Consider the following 24053-nt stretch of genomic DNA (forward strand, 5'->3'; position numbering starts at 1 on the left):
CTCATGCTGCAAAATCTAAACCTGCCCTGCTGCCCTAATTCGGTTATTCCTTTTAAAATGTTTCTTCTGATGCTTAAGAAATGAAAAATTGGCAATCTGAGCTCCAAATCCCAATGCTAGCTATATTAAAATGCACAATATCATATAATTATGTAGTAGTTGCTTACTACTTACAACTTACTGGTTGCTTTTAAATTAACTTTTTATATAGTTATTACTTTTTCTCTGTAAAAAAGTACATTTAAGTTATTTTCTTCTTTTGAACTAGACTGATTTACCTGAAGACATGATCAAAGATCATAAATTAAGAGATAAAATACAAGCAATAGATGGGGTTAGAAGATGTTCTTTGGGACATTGAAGGCAGTTGTAATTTTTTTCCACTTCCTATTTGTATATAATTGAATTAAACATTTTAATGTCTCTCATATTGCTTGCAATTGGCAAAAATGGTCTGACCCTTTTTTCTTTTTTTCAACAACTTATGTGGTTTGAGTTCTATTAGACAATAAACAATATATATAAAATGATAGCATAAGGAAAATGGAAAATGATAGCATAAGGAAAACTAAAATAAAATTAAATAATAACATCCCCAGCTCATACCTGGTATTTTATCAAACCAATTTAACAATCTTTATGCTCTGAGACAATCTGCATGCCACTACAAATCTTGCCTCTAATAGCTTGTTGTTCCTTGATACTTTTTGCCTATGACAGAATGTAACAGAGGAAATTTTAACCTATCTTCAATCATGAAAATTCTTTGACACTCACAGCATTAGGCAAACATCTTTCTACTAGGAACTGCCAACATCTAAAGGAAGAAATATTTAACTAATGATCCTCACCTCCTTGTCAAATGACTGCTTATTTTGCCTTCTTTGTTTCACACCAGATTGTTAACAAGTTTAGCATATGCATTTCTGGTTCTTTCAAATAAATGTCTTTGAAAAGGCAAAAATCTTTGAGATGTGCTGACTTTCTAGACATTACAAAATGTCAGAGGTGTTGTCACTTGGAATATTGCTTTTAGTTATTACTGCATTCCTCTTTGACTTACACCAAAGTCAGGAAGGAGAGAGCGTTAAGATGACATTGATTGTTGATTTATTCAGTGCTTTTCTAAGGTAGAATGGTCCATCAAACTTTATTACTGTAAAGAGAATATGGATTAAGTAGACCTGAACTGGACATCTCTCTCCTTTTTTAGGTATAAGCCCTTCACTAATTGATACCAAGATCTGATGAATGTATTAAATCTGAGAGACTTTTTTTTTTCCTGTGAGAACAGTTCCATTACTTCAGCAGAAAAAAGACTGAACTTCAGCAGAGTGAACAGAATGTATCAATGCATTCTTTTTTGTACCACTTCTCAGAGCACAAGTTTACTGTCCATCTCCTATATCTGATGGCTTATAATCACTCTTAATTTTCTGATACATTTTGGTTTTGGCCCATAAGAGTAAACCTGTGGAACGATATTTGCTTCATTAACATGTTGTGATTTCTCTCAGCATGCAGTGCTTGGCACAGATCAAATGCTTTGATAGAGCTCAACATTTGGCTTAATGAAATATTGTTCTCATTTTCCTGTGTGCAGTTTTTCCATTTTGAACAATGTTTGTTCTACTTTTGCATACCTTGAGCTTTGGAAGGACCTGAATGAGGGAGATTTCAGCAAATATTTTATTTCTGGCTGCTTTCAGAGTGAGAAGGACCAGAAATTTCCTTTAATTGGTTGCATTCCACAGATATATTAATGATGTTATTCAGAGAAGAATGAAATAAGAACCTCTTTCTTACCTCCACTATCATTCTGTGTTGCCTAGAAATTCATATTAATTTCATTATTTTATGTAATTATTACAAGGAAACAAATGGAGCCAATAAATATACAACCCGAGATATACTTGTCTAAAAAAAGAAGTTGATCCTGGCCCATAAGTCCAAAAAAATCAAAGAAGTCTCCCTCATTTTTTTAAATTTAAGAAGGGAGAAAAAAAACTATCTATGCAGAAATAGATAATGGAATATATTAAAACTCTGAAATCTGTAGTGGGAATTTCATCTACCTTTTTCTAAAGTGTCAGATACATCAAATATAAAAAATTTTTGTCTGCCAGTATTTTAGACAATATGATGACAAGTTGGGTACAACAAAATGGTCTTGAATGCCCATTTATGTCGTTTGCAGAGTAAAGACAAATATAGAATACCCTTTAAGAATTTGTAGTGATATTATAATGACTTATAATTCTTATGCTATAATCAAAGATTTATTTTAAAATTAGATGAAACTATGAGAAAGAAATTATTAATAATCTACAGACAAGTCTGTACAGTTGTTACCACTGTATCAGGGTCCAGGCTCTCAGAAATGAGTAGAAAAATATTCTTTGTTCAAGACATCCTTTTAGCCCTTAATAAACAGCATAAGAATAGATTCCAGAAAATAAATTTTTTTTCTAAAGCATGTAAATATGCAATTTCTGGCTTATTTCTTAAATTTCTGATTGTCAGTGCCATGCTATTCTTTACCTCAGAAGTCAGGAAACAAGTCAGAAGAAAAAAAAAAAAGAAAAAAATGAATGTGTTGAGAATGGCAGGAGCTGAAAAATGCTGGATATTTCCATGCTAATGTTTAACAATGTGTGTGCATAAAATCAGAGAGCAAACAAATAAACAGAAAGTTTTGTTTGCTGTTTTGCAAAAAGATGAGAAATGCAATACTGCTTGATTGTTGCTGAGTTTTAATTTACAAAACAAGTGGAATTGACACTGGCTTTACTCAGCACAGTTTAAAATACATGGATATCTTTACCAGTACTATATTTCTGATGCTGAAAGTATTGTGATATACTGCTGCAGCCAGCAAGGTCTGAGGATAATGATTGACATGAGATTTCAGGTCAATAGTGACATTTCTTAATCTATGTATATGTGTGTATGTATGTTGACCCTAGCCCGTAATGATGCTGCAGTCATACTTCATGTCCATGATTATGAGATTTCTGTCCCACAGCTTCCTAGAAATGTCCCATTTAGATAAAATTACTTTACTTCTTCAAAGAACAGACCCAAAGAGCCAGTTGAGATAGGTAACCCACCAGGATTAGCCCTTTGACATTATAGTGAGATGAATAAGGGGGTTTCGTCACTGACAGAACTCATTTGGTTTTAATGATCATCTCTACTCTCTTTCTAAACCTCTTCTTCTAACTTATATTTTATGACACTACAGTGTGTGAAATTTCTTGCTTCCAAACTTGTTTTGAACTGTTTTGCTTCCAAACTTGTTTTTGAGCTGTTTTGTCAGACACAAGCAAATTTTTCTGTCACTGGACTTACAGCTCATCTTCCCTCTTCCTGTCTCTCACATATTGAACCCATGATCTGGATGCAATTTCAGCTTAACAAAACTGTATATAAACCCTTCTTCACCCACACCTTCTCATTTCCTCCCTCTTTGCTTCCTTATAAAGAAAATCCCCCAATCCATCCAACTCTTTTTTTTCCCCCCTCTTTCTTTCCCAGCAAATTCAGGTCATTCCCCTTCATCCTCAGCAGATGTCAGGGTCATCCCCTTGGCTATTTAGTCTCTGCCAGTTTTCTCCCTCAGGTTTGTGTTACATCATACTGTGATTTCTGCCCAGTTTGCCTTTCTGGACCTTGTTATGGACACATGCCAAATACTACTGCCCAGGCTGTGTTTCTTATTTGCCAATGTAAACTTTGATTTCACTGCTTTGCTCAGCTGACCTCTCCCCTGCTATGGCTCCTCCAGTTCCCCATTTACTATAATAATGAATTTTGTCATCTTTTAAGCACCTCTAATTCTGCACGTTCTTTTTGTCCCTTCCTGAGGTTCATTCTGATCCTTTCTTCCTTATGCCATCATTGCTAGCCATATCTTCCAGTTGCATGCCTTGATCCACCTCTATCTCTGATTTTTATTACACAACTGACAGTTTTAATTAGTACTTCATGAAGATCCAACCCTGTACCCCTTCATATCTTTTTCATTCCAATCTTTTACAGAATAGAACAACTTTTAATTCCTGCTTCATAGTGAACACTCTTCCACTAACCTTTCTCTACTTTTCCACCTTTGGCCAAAATAATTTTTGACCTTGGAGAGGACCTTACAGGTCGTGGAGTCACATGTAAACAATACTGTTACTAAGCAAATGAAGACCTCTTCTGAGCACTCCTCTGAGGAAGTTACAAGCAAAACTAACTGATTTGGTCTGGTCCTCATTTAAAGGCCATTCTTTTGACATGTTCAAGGGTCATCTCTGAACTGCACTCCAAAGGAATGACAGGAAATTGTAAAGACAGGGCCAAGTTACCAAGGTCAAGGCCATGGTTGAAGCTACCTAGTTCAACTACCTACAGAACGTAAAAGGGATACAAAGTAAGTCTGAAGCAAGGGATAGAGTTTTCACAGAAGAGTATAAAGGAAGTTGAACATCAAGAACCAGCTGCTCTCTAAGCAAAGTATGTTCCTGCAAAAATATACTGAACTCATGGAGTGTTCTGAACTCCTTTGTTTTCAATGACATCTGCCAAAGGCTTCACATGCTACGAGACCATTTCATGTAAAGAGTTAAAACATCCCATTAATCCATTCCACAACCCGAGGAGTTGTGAGACAATGAGTTACCTTTTCTTGGTATTGTCGTCGTGATGAATCCAGGGACTGGATGAGGGCAGTGGCATGACCAACAAACATGGCATAGCAAGTGGCTCCCACGATCATACTCAGCATCGTTATCCAGAGGTCGGACATGCTGACGGGGGCACGGGCCCCGTACCCAATGCAGAGCATGTGGCTCATGGCTTTGAAGAGTGCATATGAGTACTGCTTTCCCCAGGAATCGTTCTGCAAGAAAAGAGACAAGTGACTGAGCCTGCGAGCCGCTGGAAAGAAAATGACATTTGTACCTGTTTAGTGGGATCACAGATTGCTGCCTCTGAAAGACGAGTCGGGTAATGTATCCTCTATGTTTGAGAAGAGATATTCCTTCTAAATTAACTAAAGTGTCAGAGATTCTGACAGATAATACTTATCGCAGTGAAATGAAATAAAATTGACTATTTTTAATACATGATTACATTCTTAAATGTGGGTGCTATCCTTATTACAAGGAGACTAAAGGTCAATTTTATTTTACAACCCATGGCAGATGGATTAGAAAAAGCTGAGTACTCAGACTTATCAAGCCAAATAAGGTGATATTTTGTTTTAATATGTGTATACATACTCCTAAAGCCCTATTTCTTTCTTTTTGGAATTGTCAGTTTTAACACACAACCATATTTAGCTTACTAGATTCCTTTCACTTTTCAAGGACAGAAAAAAAAGAGTATTATTTAATGTAATATCTGTTTATCCTGATTTTTTTTGTTGTTGTTTTTGTAATATTGTGTTTCTACTGGAATAATATCAATTGAAAAGAAGTCTGTTTATTCTGCGTCATCGCAAACCTATGTTCATAGTCACAGTCTGTGAAAGTCAGCTCAAAAAAAAAGGTGATGCCTAGGTCCTGCATTTCTGATGTGCAGCTACCCCTCCCAGCCTCTCTGGTAGATTAGAAGGACATGACTTCTGGCTCGTAAGCTTTTAAAATTGCAAAGATGTTGGCAGTATCCTTTACATAAAGACAGTCAAAGGGGCTGTTCCCAGCAAAAAGCAGACACCTTTACACATTCCAAAAAGCCCTGGGACTCCTTGTCAGATTTTTCTGTTTTCCAAGCCAAAAGAATGAAACAAGGAGACAAACAGTGCTTGCAGGCACACAGCGCACATATGAGAAAACACAGTATTTACCACAAAAATAACCAAGAACAAATTCAAAAATGAAGACGTAAAGAAAGAGAAACTGGGATGACTGGAGAGAGATTAGTCAATTATATAGCATAGTGTCTTAATATACAGGACCAAAAGTAACAAATTTGTTATCATAGATTTCCATATCAGCAGCAGCATTTATATACAAAGTTTATGTATGACATAAAAATATTTGTGTCTCTCTTCTGCTGATACAAGCTGTACTCAAATGCTCTAATTTCTCAAAGAGCCGCAAGCTTGTTCTCTTGCCATTTGAATGCCAAGGTTACTAACTATCCTTGTGCTTCACATCTATTAAAATGCTTTTTCTAGACCTCCTATTAGCCTAAATAACTAGTACCAGAAGATAAGCTGCCAATTGTTGTATTGCAGATGACATAGCTAGTACTTATTTACTAAATGTAATAATTTAAAAATTAATGGTTTCTCTGTACTTAACACTCGTTTCATGTTGCAAGTCAAATCTTTTTAGATTTATGAGCTGTTGCTTTTTCACAAGTTAAAATTTTATGTCATAAAAACAGCTAAGGAATAGGTTTTGAGTGTCTACACTTCAAAAAGAAAAAAAAGAAAAAAGGAAAAAATATCTTAGATAGCTGGAAGCCAGGTAGGTTTCAGTGACTAATAAGGAATGTTATTTCAGACCTTCAGACCCTGAATATTGTTTCAGACTTTTTAAATATACTCAAAAAATGAGTGACTAGAAGAATCTTCCCCAAAAAATCTCCAGTTCAGGACTGAACTATCCAGTCTGAGCACAGAAACATCTTGCTGTTGGGGTCACTGCAGATATTCTAATGCAAATTCCCTATTTCTCAGGAAAGAAACTTAAAAATATTAAGGCACCATTTATTTTGAAGACCTTTCCCTCCAGCTGGCATCAAACTCCTTGCGCAAAAATAACTAATGAGGAAATTTTTAGAGACCTGTGTCAAATTCTTTAGCAGTTGTGCTTTATATAGTTTAAATTGAGAAAACTATAAACTGCATGCTGGATAAAAAATACCCAGGGTCTTTCAATGCTACAAGTAGTGTAATTAAAGCCACAGCATTCATGAAGCTGTAACATAAAACCTTCAGTTCTTGTAGGGCTCCATAAAGTTGATCTTTCTCCTAAGTTTATTAGCATAACTATTATAATTATTAAACTAAAATAAAAGCTATTTTTGATCCTGTCTATGAATATTTGCTATCATATCCTTGGTGTGATAAATCCCAATTAAAATACCTTCTACAAAATTACATTTTTACACCACAGTCTCTGAGTTAAGCTGAACACCAATGGATTTTATTTCTTGACTGAGATATTTTCCAGGTCTGTGAATCACAATTTTAAGTAAAATACCACTGTTTTAAGAAAGAATAAGAAAATGGAAGTGAGGAGTAGCAATAAGCAAGAAAATAGAAAGAATGTTTCTTGCTAAAAGGGTAGCAGGGTGAGTGAAAAATAAATTGAATACTACTAAAGAAGTACTACCAGAAGGGAATAAGTAGGAATAAGAGAGCTGTAATGACAGAAGAGACATAAATAAAAATTTACAATGTAAGAAACAATGTTAATAATATACATTTAACTATATATCAGCCTTTTAGATATGTATGTTTATAGAGACATATATAGATATATCTGCACCAAAGTGTGATCCAACACCTAAGACAGTCACGGCTGAACCTGAATCCAGAGTGGAAGTCATGGCCATCTCACATGGCCATTTTTTAATACAGACAGCATCAGCTTTTACCGTGTAGCTTGTTATAGACCATGTTACAGGCTAGGCAGATTTCAGGCACTTGTGAATGGATGGTCCTGAGCAGCAGGTCCCCAGACCAGGTAGAAAGGCTTTAACAAAAAGTGAATAAAAAAAAAAGGAAAGACTGACAAAGCATCTGAATTCAGCTTGGAATTCTCTGAGGATTTTGTTGTCAAAAATAGTTTGCCAATGTGTTTTTGTTTCTTTTCTTTATTAATGACAGGTTTTTAGTAAAATCAGGTGTGCAAAAATTGGTCTTTTTAGTTTGCATGGGGATATTTTTTTAAAATACTGGTTAGCAAATACCATTGTGAAGGATGCAGATTTCAGTACAGCTACTTGTGTTGCTCAATGATTTATTCCATATATAAACCACTTAAAAAGAACATTGATTATAATGTCAAATCCTATATATCATGTATGTTACAACCAATGTTACTAAATGAAATAATAATTATTTAATTATTTTCCTATTAGTCTTGTATAACCTAAAGGTTTGGCAGGAATAACACTAATTTTGTTTCATTGTCAGGGGCTGAAATTTTCCAAACCTTGTTCCAACGTGCTGCTCTTTGCTGTTCAAAAGCAGGGTATGACCATTTCTCTGCTGGCCTACAGCAGTATTTTTTTTAATAAGAAGTAATTTTTCACCTGCATAATGAAATTTTTGCATAACACATTTACAAATAATATCCCTGAGTTAATTAAAGGCCATTCTATGAAACAGAAAATCCTGGTTTCATACAGGATTTTATCCTTTCTTTAATACAATGTTAATTACTAATATTTATATTATTACAGATTAAATGTTTCCCAAATAGCCATATTCTATTTTTAAGGTATAGATTAAAAAACCCCAACAACAACAACAACAAAAAAAGCTGAAAAAATCGCCTACCAATTAATAAAAAAGGGCATTTAATTTCTTAGCCGACAATGGGTTGATCACTGTTTCCAGATTAGCAGTAATCAGTTTAAAAAGTTTTAAATTAAATTACATTAATTTGGAAAAACTATTAAAGACAGTAATTTTGGGAAAAGCTGTTTATCCAAGGATTGATTACATAATCTAGCTTGATGACATTAAGAAATCCTCGCATTTGTGACAGGAATGGTGACTGATCATTTTCAATTAGTTCTGTAACTATATACATTAACTCCTCAGTTATCCTGAAGAATACATTAATTCCAGGGCACTTCTGATCCTTAAAAATCTGTGTCCAAGACTTTTCCTTCACCAAGGATGTTATGGTTTCTCCCATAATTTCACATAAGACTGCTACGAATATCTTTTTATGTATTAACTGTTTATCTCAAAAGAAATAAATCACATGGCACTTTCTAATGGACAACAATAAAAGACAAATTGTTTTTCTAAGGGGATTAAAAAAATGTTTCTATTTTACTATATAATCTATGGAGGTTTTCATCAGGAAATGTTGTTGTCATAAGACAAATCAATTCCATTCCCATATTGTAGTCATTCCCTCAGGCACAGCTTATCTTCCTTCAGCCATATCCTTGCACTGAGATATAAATTGATTTAGAAATCTCATACCAAGGAGACTATTGCACAGACAGCAATGGTTTCCTCATTTTTGCCTCAGTCCCTTTTTTCTTTCACGTCACAATTACTGCAGGTGTTACAGAAATGGGTCTGTCAGTTTACAAGGGCAGGCTTTGCAATCATGGAGTAAAGATTGGCTTAATTATTAAATGAAATAATTTCTACAAGGATTTTGAACTCATCCTCTTTCTCCCTTCAAAACTGAAGCAGAAGTAGGAAAGTAGCTCTCCGTCTCTGAAAGAACTTGTCTTATCACTCACACCCCTTTCTTTTATGCTCACCATTGTCTTCAGGTCGTTTTGAAGGTAAGTAGTATCTGAAGGAAGATCTTGACAGGACATAGACAGTTAGTCTCTATCCCAGTAAATTTAAAAGAATAATTTCTAGCATTTCCGAGTTCTAGAAGTTGATTCCTGTGGTTTCACTTTCAGAAACGGTCCAACACTGGCCCCACAGCACTCTGCAAGCGTCAGCAGTTGTACTTTGGAGCTGGTCTAGGAGTGGAACCCTTCCTTCTAGGCTGCTGGCATGAGCTTGTCCACTGCTGAAACTTAAAAAATATTTTTTCTGTGGATATAGTAGGTAGCTCCACAACTAGTCTCACCCCAGTGCCCATCAGAATTAGGCACTAAAATTTACTTGTGACCATGGAGGCATCTAGAAGTCCATAAATAAGCCCTCTGGGTTTAGCATTGTCATGGGAAGCCATTGCACAAAATGAATGCAAAGTTAGGGTTTAATAAGTTGAAGAAAGCATGAAGTGAAGTTGAAGAAAGCATGAAGTATCCTTGCCTGCATGGTGTCAGAGACTGTAACACAGGAATGGCCCTGAGGAAAAATCTGCATAAATTCTGGGGGACTTGAGCTACTGCTGGTCAAATTTACTGTAAAAATTAGTCTTATCCATCAGGAATTCAATTAAACTGTATTTACAAACAGTATTTTATAGCCATATATGGTTATATAAGTGAGCTGTTTACTTATTTGCAAGTCATTATTTTCAACTGTTTCTAGAAACTGAAGAGTTACTTATAATTTAACTAATCAAAAAGGCATGCTACAAAAAGCCTACAGATGCATGTGGGCAAAATTTTTTACCAGGTATGTCTAACATAGCTAGAAAAAATGCCGTGTGGTTCTTTCCCTGTGTCATCTAGTTATGTGCAAGTAACATGACAATAGAACTGGGCCTCTGTATTGAATCGATCATTTCCTCAGTAATCCATATATATATATCTACATATATACAGATTTATATTTTACATGCTTTTCCATCAGGAAGCTGAATAATTTTCTGCATCTGGTATCATTCAGTACCTTAGAGTTATGCATTAGTTAAAACCTCAGACAGGAAATTGGAGCTAAATATCATCTCAGCATTTCAGCTTTTAAAGAAGTTGTTTGAATTGACAATGAATAACCAAGTAGGCCAACGTGAAAGATGTCCAATATTTACTGTTTCAAAGCTCATGCAATGGTGAATGCACTACCATGTAAAACCTCTAGATCTTATCACAGCTATTACGACTATGAATATCTTGTTTTCTAAAACTAGTAAACAAAGGCAAGGTGGGATCAGACTTGGAAGACTAAAAATCTCACTGTTCTAAAATTCTTATGAAGTGCAAGGAAGAGGAGCCTATTTTAGGAAGTGTGCAAGTATGTATGATTTAAAACAGAAAAACCCTGAATCGGTAAGCTCAGTGAAATAAGCAGATGTCTTCTGAAACTTCTGAACACTTCTCTCAGCTGATACGTGCACAGATAGCAGATGGTGTAGGTGACTCAGCATATACTTTCAGGAGCAGTACTAGCAGGAGAAAAATAAGAAATTGTTTGGCATTGCATTCCACAGGAAAAGAAGTTTGGAGGAGCAATGACTAAATATTATATACTCTGTTCAGAGGAGTTACATGACTTTGCTGTCATTACAGCTTGTACATTTTTTGATGCTATGTCTTTGGCACTAGCTGTCAAACAAAAACAATGTATCATGGCAGATCTTTCTTTTTATTTTGATTATTTTTCCTGATGCAGAAAATAGCAAATATTTATCTGCTAATACACTCCCTCATTAAAAGCAAGTAGCCAGAGTGTCTACTTGTGATCACCTTTCTGAGGTAAAGAATGAATAATTTTCATTGCAGAATAAGTGTGGAAAATTCATAAACAGCAGAAGAAGGGCAGATATTTGGTTTATGTACACAGTCTGGTGTTTCACATATATTTGAGGTGTTATGTTCAAACAAATAGGTCCATTTCATTCAGAGGGATGAGAAGATATGCTCACAATTTTATAGGGGAGGATTCCCTATACACTGCTCGGTATTGTTCTTCATTCTTTGTATCTGTGCATAGTTAAGAGATACAGTAGTGAGTTTTTACAGCTATAAATACAAAGTTACAAAATAATAAATTAAATCTTATGTGAAAAATACTTCTGTTCTTTTGCCTGTGAATCATCTCACTATGACTCATCCTCTTATCTGGCCATTGTGCTCCCTTAACTGAACCCAGATGACTGAAGAAATAACATTCCATTGCAAAGGACTACTTTAATAACAATTTTAAGGGAATTTCAGGTTACAAAGATGTTAGAAAGCTTTTATAAATTTTAAAGTGAAAAATATGAAAAGTACAAACTACATTTTTCCAACAAGAAAATTTAAAAGTGCTAGAAAACATTCCCCTACTATGGAATTTGACAGTCTATAGAAAATACTTTTTCAGAAAACTAGGTTTGGCTCAAGCCAATTAATATCTTCCAGAACAGCTCCTGAACCAGCCTGAGAGTTAGCAGGGGTTGACCTGAGGCCTCCTTGCTTTGGTAACTAGGAAATCCAGTTGCATGGCAGCAGGTTGTGGAAGCAACTGACTTCCAGGATAAAAACCAGACCTGGGCCTATTTAATCTATAATATCAGTACAACCCCCTTGTCAGTCAGTCAGCTACAAACTAAGGGATGAATACTGGTGAAAGAATTCTTCCAAATTGTACCTGTTACTTCATCTCTTTCCCATCTTCTCGAAAAGAAAATCAGAGTGCAGGGAAGCAGACAGGCATTTTTAAAGGATTTGTGTTTCAGTTCCTTAAAGAACTCTCACAGGATGTGAACTGCTTCTATAAGAGGGGTGTCAAGCAGCTCTTTGCCAACCAGTAATGATTTCTTTTTTATATGTGTGTTTTCAAACTGAACAGAAGGTATCATCTTTAGCAAAAATTACTGCTTCTGGAGAGCATTCCCTCTCCCCTGATTTCAAATCAACTTCACTATCATATAACATATTTCAAAAAATAGTTTTTACAAACATTTAGCACTGAAACAGATTAGTTACCATTAGTTATCATTTTTTGGTGCTACATCTTTGGTACTAGCCATCAAACAAAGACAATGTAGCATGGCAGATCTTTCCTTTTATTTTGATTATTTTTCCTGATACAGAAAATATTGAAGATTTATCTGCTAATATACTTCTCCAGTGAACAAAGTTCCTTACTGAAATTTATCAAATAAATTAAAAATCTGATCAAGGCTGTTGGCTTTTGTTTTCCTTTGTCATAATGCACTCAGATTTTGATTATGTTCAAACAACTATGATTTTTTATCCCAGAATAAACTAAGTGCCATTGTTTACAAGGGACTGACTGGAACAGATATACATTGCCTACAAATGGGAAAATATGTTCTAATCACAGTAAGTATCATGTGGTCACAGTAAGTGATTACAAGTGTATCTATAGGTTTCTTCTGAGCAAACAATGCATCTTAAAATTAATTTTCTTACAGGAAAAGAAGAAAAACCCAATACAATGGCATATCTAATAAGAGAATACAGAAATCTTACAAGGCAGCATTTTTGATGAGCAACTTTGTTCATGAAATAGCTTTGTTCAGGAGAGGTAAGAATTCAGTGTGCACTAAAGACAACTTATCTCTTTGCTCTGCTCCTTTCATTTGGGGAAAGGAGCTGGATATAATGTAAAACAGTTTACTTAACAAACTTCAAGTATTGAATCAAACCAGTTATGAAATGCTTTTACAATGCAATCACCAAGAAAAGCTTTGCATTTTTAACAGTAGCTATCTAGATAGTCAAGAATAGGCAGATGATAATGTGGGCTTAATATAGAGCAGTTCTGGGAAGCAGGAGAAGGAGTGAAGTGACATAAACCTGACTCGTGACTCCATAGTGCACTGCTTCACTGAAAACTGCTAGGAAGAATCTACGCCATCGCAGACAATATTTGCAAGCAATTTAGGAAAGGGAACTTGGTAGAAGGAGCTCAAGCTCTCTACTATGTGAACAACTCAGACTAGACAGCAAATTATATGAAGCATCCAATCGCAAATAAGATGACAAATGGAAATTACATGGTTTTGGAAGGGGACACTGAGCTTTCTGAGTGTTGTCACCATTCTCTTTGAATCAAAGGGATTTTAAAGCTACATTAAAAAAGGCAGAAAACAACTCACTAGTGGCAGAAAAAGCTATCATTAGGAAATATCTAGGCAAACTTGATACATAATTTGGAAAGTACATAGACAGATATGCACAAATTAATAGTATCTCAATGGTTTCCCACTACAAATATTTCAAAATGTTCAAACATTTTCCAATATCTTCCTCCTTGTTTTATGTATAGGCATACTCCAGTTAAATTCATTTCCCTTGTAAATATTTTTAAGAATGTGTCCTTAGAGGGGAAAAAAAAAAGATTACAGTAGATTAAAATGGTCTAAACTGATCTACTCACAAAGAGTCTGAATATGTTTTAATCTGCTTAAAAATGAATCAAGGTGAAGGAATGTTACTTTGACACAGAGAATCAGCATAAGGGTAGGATTGGGATTTGTGAGGTACTGAATCCAGTGATTTAAAAACAGGTTTTTTCTCTAGTAAAGTGGTTCTTGGTACCATATAGGCTAATTCAAGTACTGTTCTGCTTAGTCTAAGGATATAATTTTTATCATGTTTTATTTAAGTAATGATTTTTTAAGGCAGAGGATCTGTGCTGGTTTTAAGCTTTTTTTTTCTGTTAGCTGGTACTTTTCTTGTCATTTCTTTCGATAAATTTCCTAACCTGATGCCTTTGAGACTCTACCTTGCATCTCGTTAGTTTACAGTTCTTCAGAAAATTACCTTACTAAATATCTGAGCCCTCAAGAGGTTGATCTGCATTTTTGGTAAAGCACAATTCTTCATCAAATACTACGTCCTACAAAAAGCTGTGCATTATTTTATTAGGCAGTGACAGCAGGAAGCAAAATAGTTCTGCAGCTGAAAACCTATTTTGGCTCTATGAAAAGAACAAACCTCAGTGTCAAAGCAAGTAGGCTGAATCTAGGTCAGAGGCTTTTTTTTTTTTTTGAGAATACATCAGAGTTTCCTGATGACCTTTTCTTAAACTCAGATGCCTTAAAACTGTAGGTGCTTACTAGAGTCTGCAAGACTTTCAAGGTAATATAATATGAATAAAAATAATTTAGCAGCCTAAATACCACCCACAAAATGATGTCTAGGCATTATAAGAAAAAAGACTGGCTTAGTGACTCACAAAAATTTCATTTCCCTCTTCTAGCAGAGGGAGGTTAATCTAAATCATAGAAGAATATCATGGCCTTGAGGGTTTGAACTTTGGACTCTGAGAGGAAGAAGGGGGAACATGCTCCTCTTTTATCATCCTTGAGGGAGTTCACGGAGCACCTGAGTGATCCTGTAGCATTCACCCAAGAGGTGTGGAGCACACAGGTCCCAGTTCCAGCTATAAAGACAGTGCCCACTTGGTTGCTCTGGGCTCCCTCAGGTACAGTCACCCCAGTGCGAGGTGCAGCGTCAAGGACAGCCATCAAGGCCAGCTTTACACTGACAGTACATGACAGCACATCAGAGTCACGATCCTGTGACACCATGCCTGTGCTTCTGGACAAATATGAACTTTTTTGCATGGTCGTGCATAATAGGACTGGGCAGACTACTAGAAGAAACACATAGTGATAGCTGCTAAACACCTGGATACCAGCTCAGAAGCTCAGCAGCACATTTCTGAAAACTGAAAGAAACATCACCCCATGCTTACTGTGGTTTGATCTTTCCTGGGCATCTTCCCTTGCCATCCTTGGAAATGGAACAGGGAAACTGCAAGGAGACATTCTGCTGGTCCCACCTGAATGAACTCCCAACAGCTCAACCATTAACTGGGACACATTCAGTTTGTCTTTAAACTACTTTTGTTTCCCTGTCCAACTTTCTACCTGTTTAAGCAAGTCCAGAGGAGGCCTACAAAGATGAATGAAGGGATGAAGGCTGAGAGAGTTGGAATTGTTCAGCCTGGAGCACCTCTGGGAAGACCTCTTAGCAGGCTACCAGTACAAAGAGAGAGCTTATGAAAAAGAGGGTGAGCAACTTTTTACAATGACATGTAGTGATAAGACAAGGAGAAATGGATTTAAACTGAAAGACAGTGGTTTTAGATTAGAATTAGATATATATATATAAAGAAATTCTTTACTGGGAGGATGGTGAGACATTGGAAAAGGTTGCCCCAAGAAGTTGTGGATGTCCCTCCACATCTTGAAGTGATCAAGGCCAGGTTGAATGGGGCTTTAAGCAATCTGGTTTAGTGGAAGGTTTAACTTTTCTTTAGCCAACTTGCCCTCTCACAGTTCCATACCAAGTATTTATGAAACAACTGTTTAATCCACAGAACAATGGTAATGCCATTTAACTATGTAGAAATGCTTGGAAGGCCCATGGGAAAGTTTCATACCGACAACATAAAAAGGAAGAAATTCTCTTGCTGCAATTAAGAGTTAAACTACATGCATGGATTACAGGAAGACCTGCAAAATAATCCTGCAGAGGAGCTAAAGCATCCACCCAGTGAGTAGTTCCCTGGAACTCAGGTTCTTCAGTGTAGATCTGAGGATAAAATTCTCTGACAGAAGCAGGTAAGGCTGAGGCAGACAGCCCAGGCCAGAGAAGAAACCCTGGGGAGAGGCCAGACATGGGAAGTCTGGCTCTGATGCTTGAGGGAGGGAGGCACAGCAGGAACACCACAATCCTCAGCGATGGACAATGAACAGGAAAAGTGCATTGCACTTTTTTATTGTTTACATGTGGATGTTTGCAATGACCAGTGGCTGTATTTCTCCTGAGATTTGTTTGTGAGAACCAGCACTAAGAGAGAAAGGTATCCCAAAATTTCACTTCAGCTGACTTCAGGTACTTCACTTTGATAGCTAAGAGAGTTGGCAGGTCTCCCTAGGCTCCCTACACAGTCAGTAAAAATCTGACTTCTGCAGATGGTGATTCAGAGTAGAATGTTAATGCAGGTGCTCTTTATCACCTCCAGGGGAGAATTTCTCTTTCCATAAGCTGCCCAGGATCCTATTCAGCTAAAGCTGCATCCATTATCTTCCTGAGCTTCCCTACTGGGCATACCTCTGTTTTCATGGATAGACTTGACACCCCATTTCTTCCTAGCTCCAATCCAGAGGAGAAAATAAAACTCCCTAGAACAGTCTCTTCTCTCAAGTTCTGGTTTTATTTTATGATCCATGTTTTTTCTCTTGCAATTGAACTTTGCAGTCAGATCAGGACATGAGTTTGCCCTTGCAAGTCTGACAAAAGTCAGAGGGGGTCTGTAAGAGGTGCTGCAGATTTGACTTGGTGAATTCTGTTTTAGCACACCGGATTTAATGTAAGCATACTACAGAGAGATGGTATCATAAACCACAGATAGGAGCAGATGAAAGACAAAAAAAGATCCCAAATGAGAACAGAGGAATGCTTAGAATGCAAACACCATAATTATTTACTTATATAGATAAAGTTATACAGCAGAGAGCATGCAGTGAGACAAAAAGAGTTCTTGGATTCAGGGCACATATTTGTAAATCTGTTTATTGAAAGTATGACATTTACCTTGCTTGTAAAAGGTTGGGAAGGATGTTAAACTGGAAACATCTAAAAGGACTCAGATTCTAAGGAAAATGGCATATATTTACCCAAAAATTGCATTATCTAACATGCAAATGGTTGGAAACCTTTCTTAGCTAGAACCTTCATGTTAACTGGGAACATGCCACATTTCAAGATTGATTTTAAAAATCTGATAATCGACAGCATATCTATTTAATGTTAAGTAGAATCAAAATAAGAGCCTTTTTTTTTAGTTTTTTTTACTTAGTTTGTCAAAACAAAGTAATAGAACCACTCACTTCAGATAGGGTCAGTTAAACTTGTCTTGAAACCAATACCACAGCAATGTTTGAATCTTTTAATAAATCTAGCAAACCACAGCACTCTGCACATCTATGGCACTTATTCTGAACAGTGACAAACAACAATCATTTGTTTTTATAGCAACCATGATTTGGATCCTGCAAGCACATAGGGCAGACAAGTTTAAGCTGAGTTACAGATAAAAACAGTTTGTAATTCCCTTGTAAACATTACAAAGTGAAGTTTCTGTTTCATTTAAATTAGGTTTCAAATGGTCTTGAATGTAATCTCTGAATCTAATTTCAGATTACATGGCTATTTCTTCCTTCTGAAATTTACATCAAAAATCCCAAAATTTGTGTTAAAAAATAAAATATACTAAAGTATTTTTCAAATCCAACCTTTATAGTTAAAACTGCGAAAAAGAACAAGGTCACTCTGTGGAGGGAAGGTCATCAGAGGATAAACATCAAGGCAGCTTTCATTCTTCAAAACAGCAAAATACCATGCTTTTTTTTTACTATCTTTTAAAATAAAATTGAGAGTCATTATTGATTAGAAACACACATTATATTGCATTTATGTGTCTTTTTAATTGATACCATATTTAGTTTCTAATTCAGATTTTGCATTCAATTTTACTACTGTAAGTGAATATGGCATTTAAATGGCATTTTTTTGCCTCTAGCATTATTAATGAGAAAAGTTTTTAGAGTATGTTCTAGATAGTTTCTGGGCAGATGTCTATGTCTTTACTGTGTGGGTAAGTAGTGAGCACTTTCTTATACCAACTCTGAAGGATTTTAAAAGCAAAAGAGTAAAAAAACCAATCTTTTTTTAAAGCCTAGAAACCCTTCATCTTTTATTTATCTGTACACATGCCAACTTTATGTTTCCTCAGATCATGTTGCAATGGTTAAGCGCACTGGCTCATGCTTAGAAAAAAATGCAACTTCTACCTCAGATGTTCTATTTCTATTTAAACTGTCGCATTCCTTCTTTCTGCTCCCCATGTCACTCTGTGTGTGTGGGAGGGTTTCCCTCACAAAAATGCAACAAGAGTTGCTTAGGTTTAGTATATTTTATTGATCTGCAAAGCATGTTTCCTAGGAGCAATACACCATTAAATCTAAAGGCACTTCCTCTCAGCCTTTATATGTTTGCATTAACAGCTTCTTTGTCAAGATACAGAATGCAAAAACGTAAGGGAACCTCATCCTTGCTTATTCATACAACTCAAAAATTCATTCATTCATCTCAAGTTTTATATGCACAAAAGTGTATGTAGCAGCAGGATAGTCTAGCTGCAAGAGTAAAGCCATGATAATCAGTGTTAGAGAGTAACAAGAAGGTAAAAGCACATTTAAAAATTCTGTATTGCATCTGTGTTTCATATAGAGAGATGGTGGTACAGGACAGGCAGCATTTAGGTGAATGGCATGGCCTATGAAAGCTCATAGAGAGGCATCTGCATAGGTCCAACAAATTCCAGGGTCAAATCTGTCCTTACTTACTGGAAATGCAGCATGCCTACCCATTCTCCTAAATGTACATTTCCATGGTGAGCTCTTGCATTTTCTTACCACACAAATCTTAGTTTTATTTTGCTCCCAGCAAAGGCTTTTATCAAGGATGATAAACTTAATTTCTGAACACCTGGAAAAAGCTATTAAAATAGACAGGAAACTCCCTCAAATATTCTTCTGTCAATGTAGTTCTAGCAACATTTAGCTGAGTTTAGGTTTGCCATAATTTTTCTAGCTGTATCTAAGAGAAAAAATTTAAGTCTTTTACTATTAGAGATAAGGAGAGGGGTATTACATATTACTGCAAAGAGTGACAAATTAGTGGTACACTGCCTTTATTCCTGAGCAGTATCCAATTACTCTTTGTAAAACTGAACTAGCAGTCTGAGTGCACTCCACTTGAAAACATCACTCCTAAGTAGACAGCTGTTCAAAACCAGTCATGTTAATTCTCTCCCTATCTATACAATGTAGATAATCCTGTTTTGACTGTATGTACTATTGTCAAAGTGCTACCCTCAATTGCAAGCTAACTTTATTGTCTTCTGAATATAAAAGATCAAGCACAGTGACTAAAATGATGGATGTGATGGATTAGAAAGGGAACATGAGTCATTTGTGAGGAATATGGGCATTGTTTTCTTATCTCATTCAAATGCCAACTGCTGGCTTTCAAAGAGATTGTTTCAAAGCAGCTCTCTCATGTTAGCAGTACCCCAAAATACAGGGACTATTGTCTTAATAAACAAGACCTCATAGTGTATCTCTGCTCAAGGTCTCATATCTCTCTCTGCTCCAATCCACTTCACAGGAGGCTGTCATGAACGTTTTGTAATAAATATCAGTGATGCAAAACAAAGAGAAAATATTAAGTCAATGTCAATAATGTTTTTTTTTTAAATTTGAGGGCAAATGGTTTTACTTTTGCAGCTAAATTAGATAGCTGAGTACATTATTTCTGAGTACATTATTTTGAGAAATACTAATAATTTTTTAATGATAACACTGCTTTTCCCCTCACATGAGGAAAAGAAACCCAGTGAAAATTATTAAACATGGCACATGGCAGAGAAAGTTTCACCATAGGGCTTGGTTCTTTTCCTTATGTTTAACAGATATTAAAAGATTAATAATATCTGTTAAAGCATAAATGGACAAATATAAAAATCCAGATACCAGAAAGAAAGCAAAATATATATAAAGGGCATTCCATATTTTAAGCTATTGATACTAAAAGTATTCATTGCTTGCTTTTACAAATAATATGTGAACATCTGTACACACATCTAGAAGATATTAAAAATTTACTCATTAGCAACAAAATTAATAAATAAACATAATAAATAAGATGCTGTATACTTCAGAAAATATAAAGATTCTCTTATGCAAAATCTCATTCATAATTTCTATTAGATTCAATTTTCTCGAAGTTTGAGGTGTCTATTTGAGTTAGTTCAGGTTGAATATGCTCAAATGAGTATATTGTGCAGAAAGCAGGAAGAGCAGGAAACAGATGTATGAGAGCAATCTTAAAGAAAATTATCCTATATTTTTAAAAGAGACAAAGTACATGCAGCTCACACCCAAATAAACTGTGTACATCCCTGGTTTATATGTATAAACAGTATGGGCAAAACCATTTCAGACATGAAGGAAAATTAGTAGGCTAAAACAAATGGAAGAAAATATCATGCCATGTATTTCCTACTTTTCCTTATGTTTTGGTAACCAGAAGTGAATGTAAATTGAGACCTCCAGTTTTATAGGGAAGGTTTTAGGTTCATTCAAATTCAAATTAAAGTGAAAATATGAAATATTAAAATTTTCTTGGGGAGAGAAGTTCATAAATAACCAGATTTTAGAAAGAAATATTATAAACATCTCTTTTCTTCATTTGGGATTTTGGGATTCTAGATTACAGATCCTACAGACTATTGACATAGGTCTGGTAGCCACAGACCTATATCTCAAGTTTCTCATGTATCAGAGTGACTTGGTTTAAAATTATGTGAATCAGAACAAAGTATCTTGCTTTGATTTTTTTCCAATGTGAAATGTAAGCATTCTAAATGCGCAATTTCAGATGACCATTTTTTCATGTCTAATTGCATCCCAGTAGAGACTTCTCTCCAGATGCATTTTAAATATTAGAATGAGTCAGATGTTGAATGTGTGATGTGTAGAAAATTCAGATTTGATATCAAAAAACTCATCAGGTAAAAGCAGTAAAATCAGTGCTCTTGAGAAAATCTGATTCTGATAATGACCCTTTGACAAAAATATGGACCTTGTGCAAACCACATTTTTGTATAGCCTTAAATCATATAGATCATGAATTAGGCTGTGCATTTTCATTAAGGTTTTCAATGAAAAAGACGAAGATTTGCTGAAAAACAGCTCTATAGGAATGGTATTCATCTGGATATATCTACACTGGGTTTATTCTGGAAAACCTGGTCTGGCATAAATATTCCAAGAGTTCAGTTTTTGGATACTCCAATCACAAGAGAAAAGGCCACCCAGGGAAATCTACTTCAAAGTAATTTTTTCACATTTATATTCCAGTTCAATCCAGAGTACAACTACATGCAGATAAACATTTTAAATTTACAGAGCAAAGCAGACTGATCTAGATCCCCCCCAGAACAAAGGGAACACTCTCTTCTACAACAGAGAATCTGCTTTTGGCCATGTGGTGCTTATAACACCTTCTGAATATTTACTCCAGGGTAAATGTGGGATACAAGGTTCTAAAACATGATAGGCTCAATTTATGTTTTTTACTTTAGTTCACATTTTTTACTAAAGAAATGGCTTAGAGCACACTTTATGAAGTCTGTTATTTTCCCCTTGAATGTCTATCAAACACAACAAAAGACTTTACCATTTTATGTGCAATTTCTTCTATTCTTTCAGGTGTAAGGCTTACATAAAATATTTTGTAGTTTACAGTTACCAGAAATCCCAACACAATATACTTCAGCATTAGCATTTATGAGTTGTGTTGATTCTTGAGAGAGAAACATGGAAACCAAATTTTGATGGCAAATAAAGCAAGTTCTTCCTTGCATCTGCTCCTTGACATATTTCTACTAGCTCTTTTGAAAACACAGAAAAAGCGTGGAAATAAGTTAGAATCTTTTAAGTGTACCAACTTGCTTTTTTATGCTCCCTCTAAATGATTGTTTCATTATTCTCATCCCATATAGGGAAGACCAGCTTTCTATCTGAAAGAAACAGAAGCATGCAAGGCAGACAACTAATTCATTAGAGAAGTCATCCTCTTTAGCACCTATTATCACATCAGCAACACAGTGCTACAATCAACACTTACAAACCTGTCCTAATTTAGATCCTTCCATTAGGCACTAATATCTACTAAAATAACTATCACCAGCAGCCTTAAATAATAACATCAATACTACAGCAGTAGTTTTAAGCATTTTAGTGAGACTAACATAAAGTGGCAGGACTTATGACAATAAGTGAGTTTGCAATGCTGAACAGTTCTCACAGTTGGTGGAGTTCTGTGATTACAGCTGGGAACACCTTCTCTGAATGACTATTTTCCCTTTTGAGGAAGTTATAATCCAAATATTGAAATATAACTTTCCCTATTTTTAAGCTTCTAAAAATTTTTAAACCTCCCTGTAATTGATTTTATACCTTTATTTTTCAGTTCTTATGGTTTTACATCTGAATTAGCTCATGGCCTTAAGACAATAAAGTAACATTTATAATCTGAGAAGACATTAATGGCAGAAATAATATACAGGAAAAAAAAAGAAATCTCAGTAACTGTAAGGCTGGGGAAATCTAATAACTGTTTTTATCTAAGCACATCAGAAATCTAATGTCAAAAATACAGCCTAAAGTATATGAGACATCAAAAAATGTACAGAATATTACACCAAAGAGGTTGGAAGGAAACAAGTTTGGAAAGAAAAATTATTAAAATTATTACTACTTGCCATTCTAGGCCTGCAAAAGCAGACTAACTGCTAACCTGTCAGAGAACAGAATAAAGCATAAGTGAAAACCTATGTGGGCTTCCTAGATTCTCAGCACTTGTGGTAAAAATGAAAACCTGATTTGTTTTCCCCTTCATTGATCACGACACACCGAATTAAATCAACAGTGTCCTCAGATACCCTATTTCTCTAGCCCCCACTAGCTTGGCATAAAATTTTGGTATCGCAGTTAATGCATGTCCTCAGTTTGCATTTAACCTACCTTGTCATTTAGCACTGCACAGCCACAGATTTTCCTCTGCATTTTCTGTTACAGAAAAATCACACAAATTAATGTATTTTCCTATCACTTCATGCCAGACCAGTGAAACAGGTCATTACTTCATCATCTTAATGCAGGAGGAAGCACACTGACCTCAGTGACTAGGTCAGTGCTGAGGGCAGGAGAGACCAGCAACTGAATTCCGAACAGCTGCACATTGCAATATAAATACTCACTGTAGATTTAAAAACCTGTGTGTCTCAGTCCTGAGGATGTCAGTTACATATTGTTGTTACTGATATGACTGCATTTTCAAACTGTGTTGTAAACAGAGTATCTGACTTGAGCAATTCCACTAATTTTGATCCCAGCCCATCTCTGATTTGTAATTTTACACTTTTATCTGTTCCAAGATGCACTGCACTAACTAAATGGACACACATTAATATAAATATATGAGTAAAAAATACATTAGAATAATAGTATACCACATCAGATCCTCGGTGCCTCTAGGAATCAGGTGATTTCCATATGGTCCATACTTTTTAAGCACCCAGTATAAGATTAAAATTTACCCAGAAACATTTGCGAAGCTCTAAATGATGATTATCACATAATGATCAAATGCGGAAAAATCTCATGAGAAAACTAGCTTTCCTAATTGCCAGCTATAGGGAAGAAGGTGCTAAGCTGATGTATTATCAAAAAGGAAAAAAACTCAATGAAGAATAACATATCAAAATAACTATAATGAAATCTTTGAGCTCCAATAAGTAATGCAGAGATCTTACTGGAAAAAAAAAGTGATTGTGCAATTGAAAATGGTGCTCATTAGTAAGAAATGCTGATATTTAAAATAATAGTTTATATTAATTATAATTATATTATTAATTATAT

At 35.4% G+C, this 24053-nt stretch overlaps 1 protein-coding gene across 1 annotated transcript in view; it reads right to left on the minus strand.

The window, feature by feature from the left end:
* Positions 1-24053, minus strand: part of HCN1 (hyperpolarization activated cyclic nucleotide gated potassium channel 1) — a 194796-nt gene that overhangs the window by 64026 nt on the left and 106717 nt on the right. The window contains exon 4 of the mRNA XM_036403601.1: positions 4667-4885. Within this exon, the coding sequence (XP_036259494.1) occupies positions 4667-4885 (219 nt within the window). The remainder of the gene's footprint in view (positions 1-4666; positions 4886-24053) is intronic.

This window comes from Molothrus ater, chromosome Z (genome assembly GCF_012460135.2).
Source record: "Molothrus ater isolate BHLD 08-10-18 breed brown headed cowbird chromosome Z, BPBGC_Mater_1.1, whole genome shotgun sequence".
Lineage (NCBI taxonomy): Eukaryota > Metazoa > Chordata > Aves > Passeriformes > Icteridae > Molothrus > Molothrus ater.